The sequence below is a fragment of the Poecilia reticulata genome, linkage group LG6, assembly GCF_000633615.1.
Source record: "Poecilia reticulata strain Guanapo linkage group LG6, Guppy_female_1.0+MT, whole genome shotgun sequence".
Taxonomy (NCBI): Eukaryota; Metazoa; Chordata; class Actinopteri; order Cyprinodontiformes; family Poeciliidae; genus Poecilia; species Poecilia reticulata.
Window position 1 is genome coordinate 20,910,686 of NC_024336.1, and position 1,984 is coordinate 20,912,669.

General features: G+C 39.9%; 1 protein-coding gene across 1 annotated transcript in view; it reads left to right on the top strand.

Annotated features, from left to right (window-relative positions):
- The first annotated feature begins 367 nt into the window (after positions 1 to 367).
- Positions 368 to 1,984, top strand: part of anln2 (anillin, actin binding protein 2) — a 13,590-nt gene continuing 11,973 nt past the window's right edge. Inside the window, exons 1-3 of the mRNA XM_017305169.1 lie at positions 368 to 789; positions 1,576 to 1,666; positions 1,762 to 1,967. Coding sequence (XP_017160658.1) covers positions 1,582 to 1,666; positions 1,762 to 1,967 — 291 coding nt within the window. The 5' untranslated portion in view covers positions 368 to 789; positions 1,576 to 1,581. The remainder of the gene's footprint in view (positions 790 to 1,575; positions 1,667 to 1,761; positions 1,968 to 1,984) is intronic.

A 1,984-nucleotide genomic window follows, 5' to 3' on the forward strand; every position in this document is an offset into this window, starting at 1 on the left:
TGAAGTCACTGACCACTGGGTTGCAGAGATAAAGATCTTCCAGAAGGACTTTACTCAGCATTTGTCTTTGTGTTTTCATGGAAATTTAATCTGTAAAGCTGAAGTATATCACACCTTCAGTGGTTTGAAACTTAAGTTTTTATACAGAGTAGAATCATGTCTAGATTAGGTTAGGTGGAAAATAGGTGGAAATATGAGAGAAAAATAGTAATCAAATGAAGAGTATCTTTGTTTTCATCCGAGTCTTTATCCCAAAATAAGTTATTTAATATTATTTTGGATCTAGTATACATAGGGGGTGCCCACGTCCATTCATCAAGAGCTACATCCCGCAGTTTTAGATGCCTCCCTTTTCCAGCACACCTGAATCAAATGAGTTTCTCATCAGGCCTCTGTAGAGCTGAGCGACTGCTGGTGAAGCAATATAGTTTATTTTAGTACAGTGCAATAGCTTGGACCTCTTATTTTCAATTTCATTGCAGTAATACTGTTCCTTTTTCGTGTACATAACAGTAAAACATTGATTTGAATTGCTTGTTTAATTATTATGCAATGAAATACAGGTCTCCGACCTTGTTTGATGGCAAAACGTCGAGCTGCGCWGATTGTCAGTATATTACGGTAGGAGGAAGAGTCAATTTCTACGCTCCGCTGACGTCAGAGGACCCGCTGAAATTCAAAGTTGGAGAAGGACGCTACAACACCTGACGACAAGGAGGCTGTTTTCTCAACTTAATGCAACCTAGGTTTGACCTGAATCGAATTTAAGCTTTTTAGGCATATTCTCAGGTAACACACTAACAACTAAGTTGGCTCTTATGTTGAGAAATTCAAGCTTTTTTTCGCTTATAGTGTCAACTCGAAGCTAAGCTAACGTTATGATGGCCGACAGTAAATAAGATAGCTCGGTTTAAAAACACATCTGTTAATGTTGWAAGTCCAACTCTTTATATTATATTTYGTCAACCTAAAGTTAGTTAAAACAGTTGCCACTTAGTTTTGTTTAGGTTTCTTGTGTTGGCTTGAAAACTGTGGGTCACCTAGCGGAGCAGCTAGCAGCAGAACTAGCTACCTGTTTTCCTGTTTTACCTGCGTTTCATTTGAAACCTGCAGCGAGTCTGAGCGCTTTGAACAGGGCGTTGTCACGTCTCCTTCCACAAAAGTCTTCTGTGTTTACTGCATGTAGTTATGTCTCATAAAAAATATATTTTAAGTCTAATTTGAACCGTTGAGGGTTTGTTTWTATTGAACATCAACAGATATGTTGTATATAAACAGCGGAGTACCACATGGTCTCAGTTATTCAAGCTAAGCTAACCTCTGATTACCTCAAAAAGCTGTTAGTGTGGTAAGATTGATGCAATTGCTTTTTTTGATCTGTGTTCATGTGTCAACATCTGATTGTATGTTATGATTTTGCATTGTTTAGCAACTGGAAAAGTACTGAATGAAACTTTTTGAGCGAAGTTGTTTAATGTGTGTTTAAGAGTTGTATTTGTTATAGTTGATTCTGCTTTCATATTTGATTTGGAGAGAAGAAAACCTCCGACATGCTTGTTTTGTGTCCGTTTTTAGTTCATCATGGAAGCTGGGCAGGAAAATCTCAGCAATCTCACCCTAAAGAGGCCTCTGTCAGACACTGAAGACAACAATGTCCCTGCAGCAGGTGTGTTTTTGACACCATTTACTACAACATTAAGAACCAAATCTTTATATTTGCACTGTGCCAATCTTTAGCAAGCATTTGTTTTGCTGTTTCAGATGTAAAAGATRGACTGAAGCGGCGGCGTCTGGAAGCGGCTGGACAGGAGAACCGGAGTCCTGCGCCGTCCTCATCTGGACGACTAGCAGAGTTCCAGGCAAAACCGGACACACCAGTGATCCCGTCGGTCCGTTCACGAGTCCAGCTGCTCACCCAGAGAAAAGACGGTAACTTCATCTCATACTACTGGCATTGGCACGCTTATGTTGGGTCTACCCACAT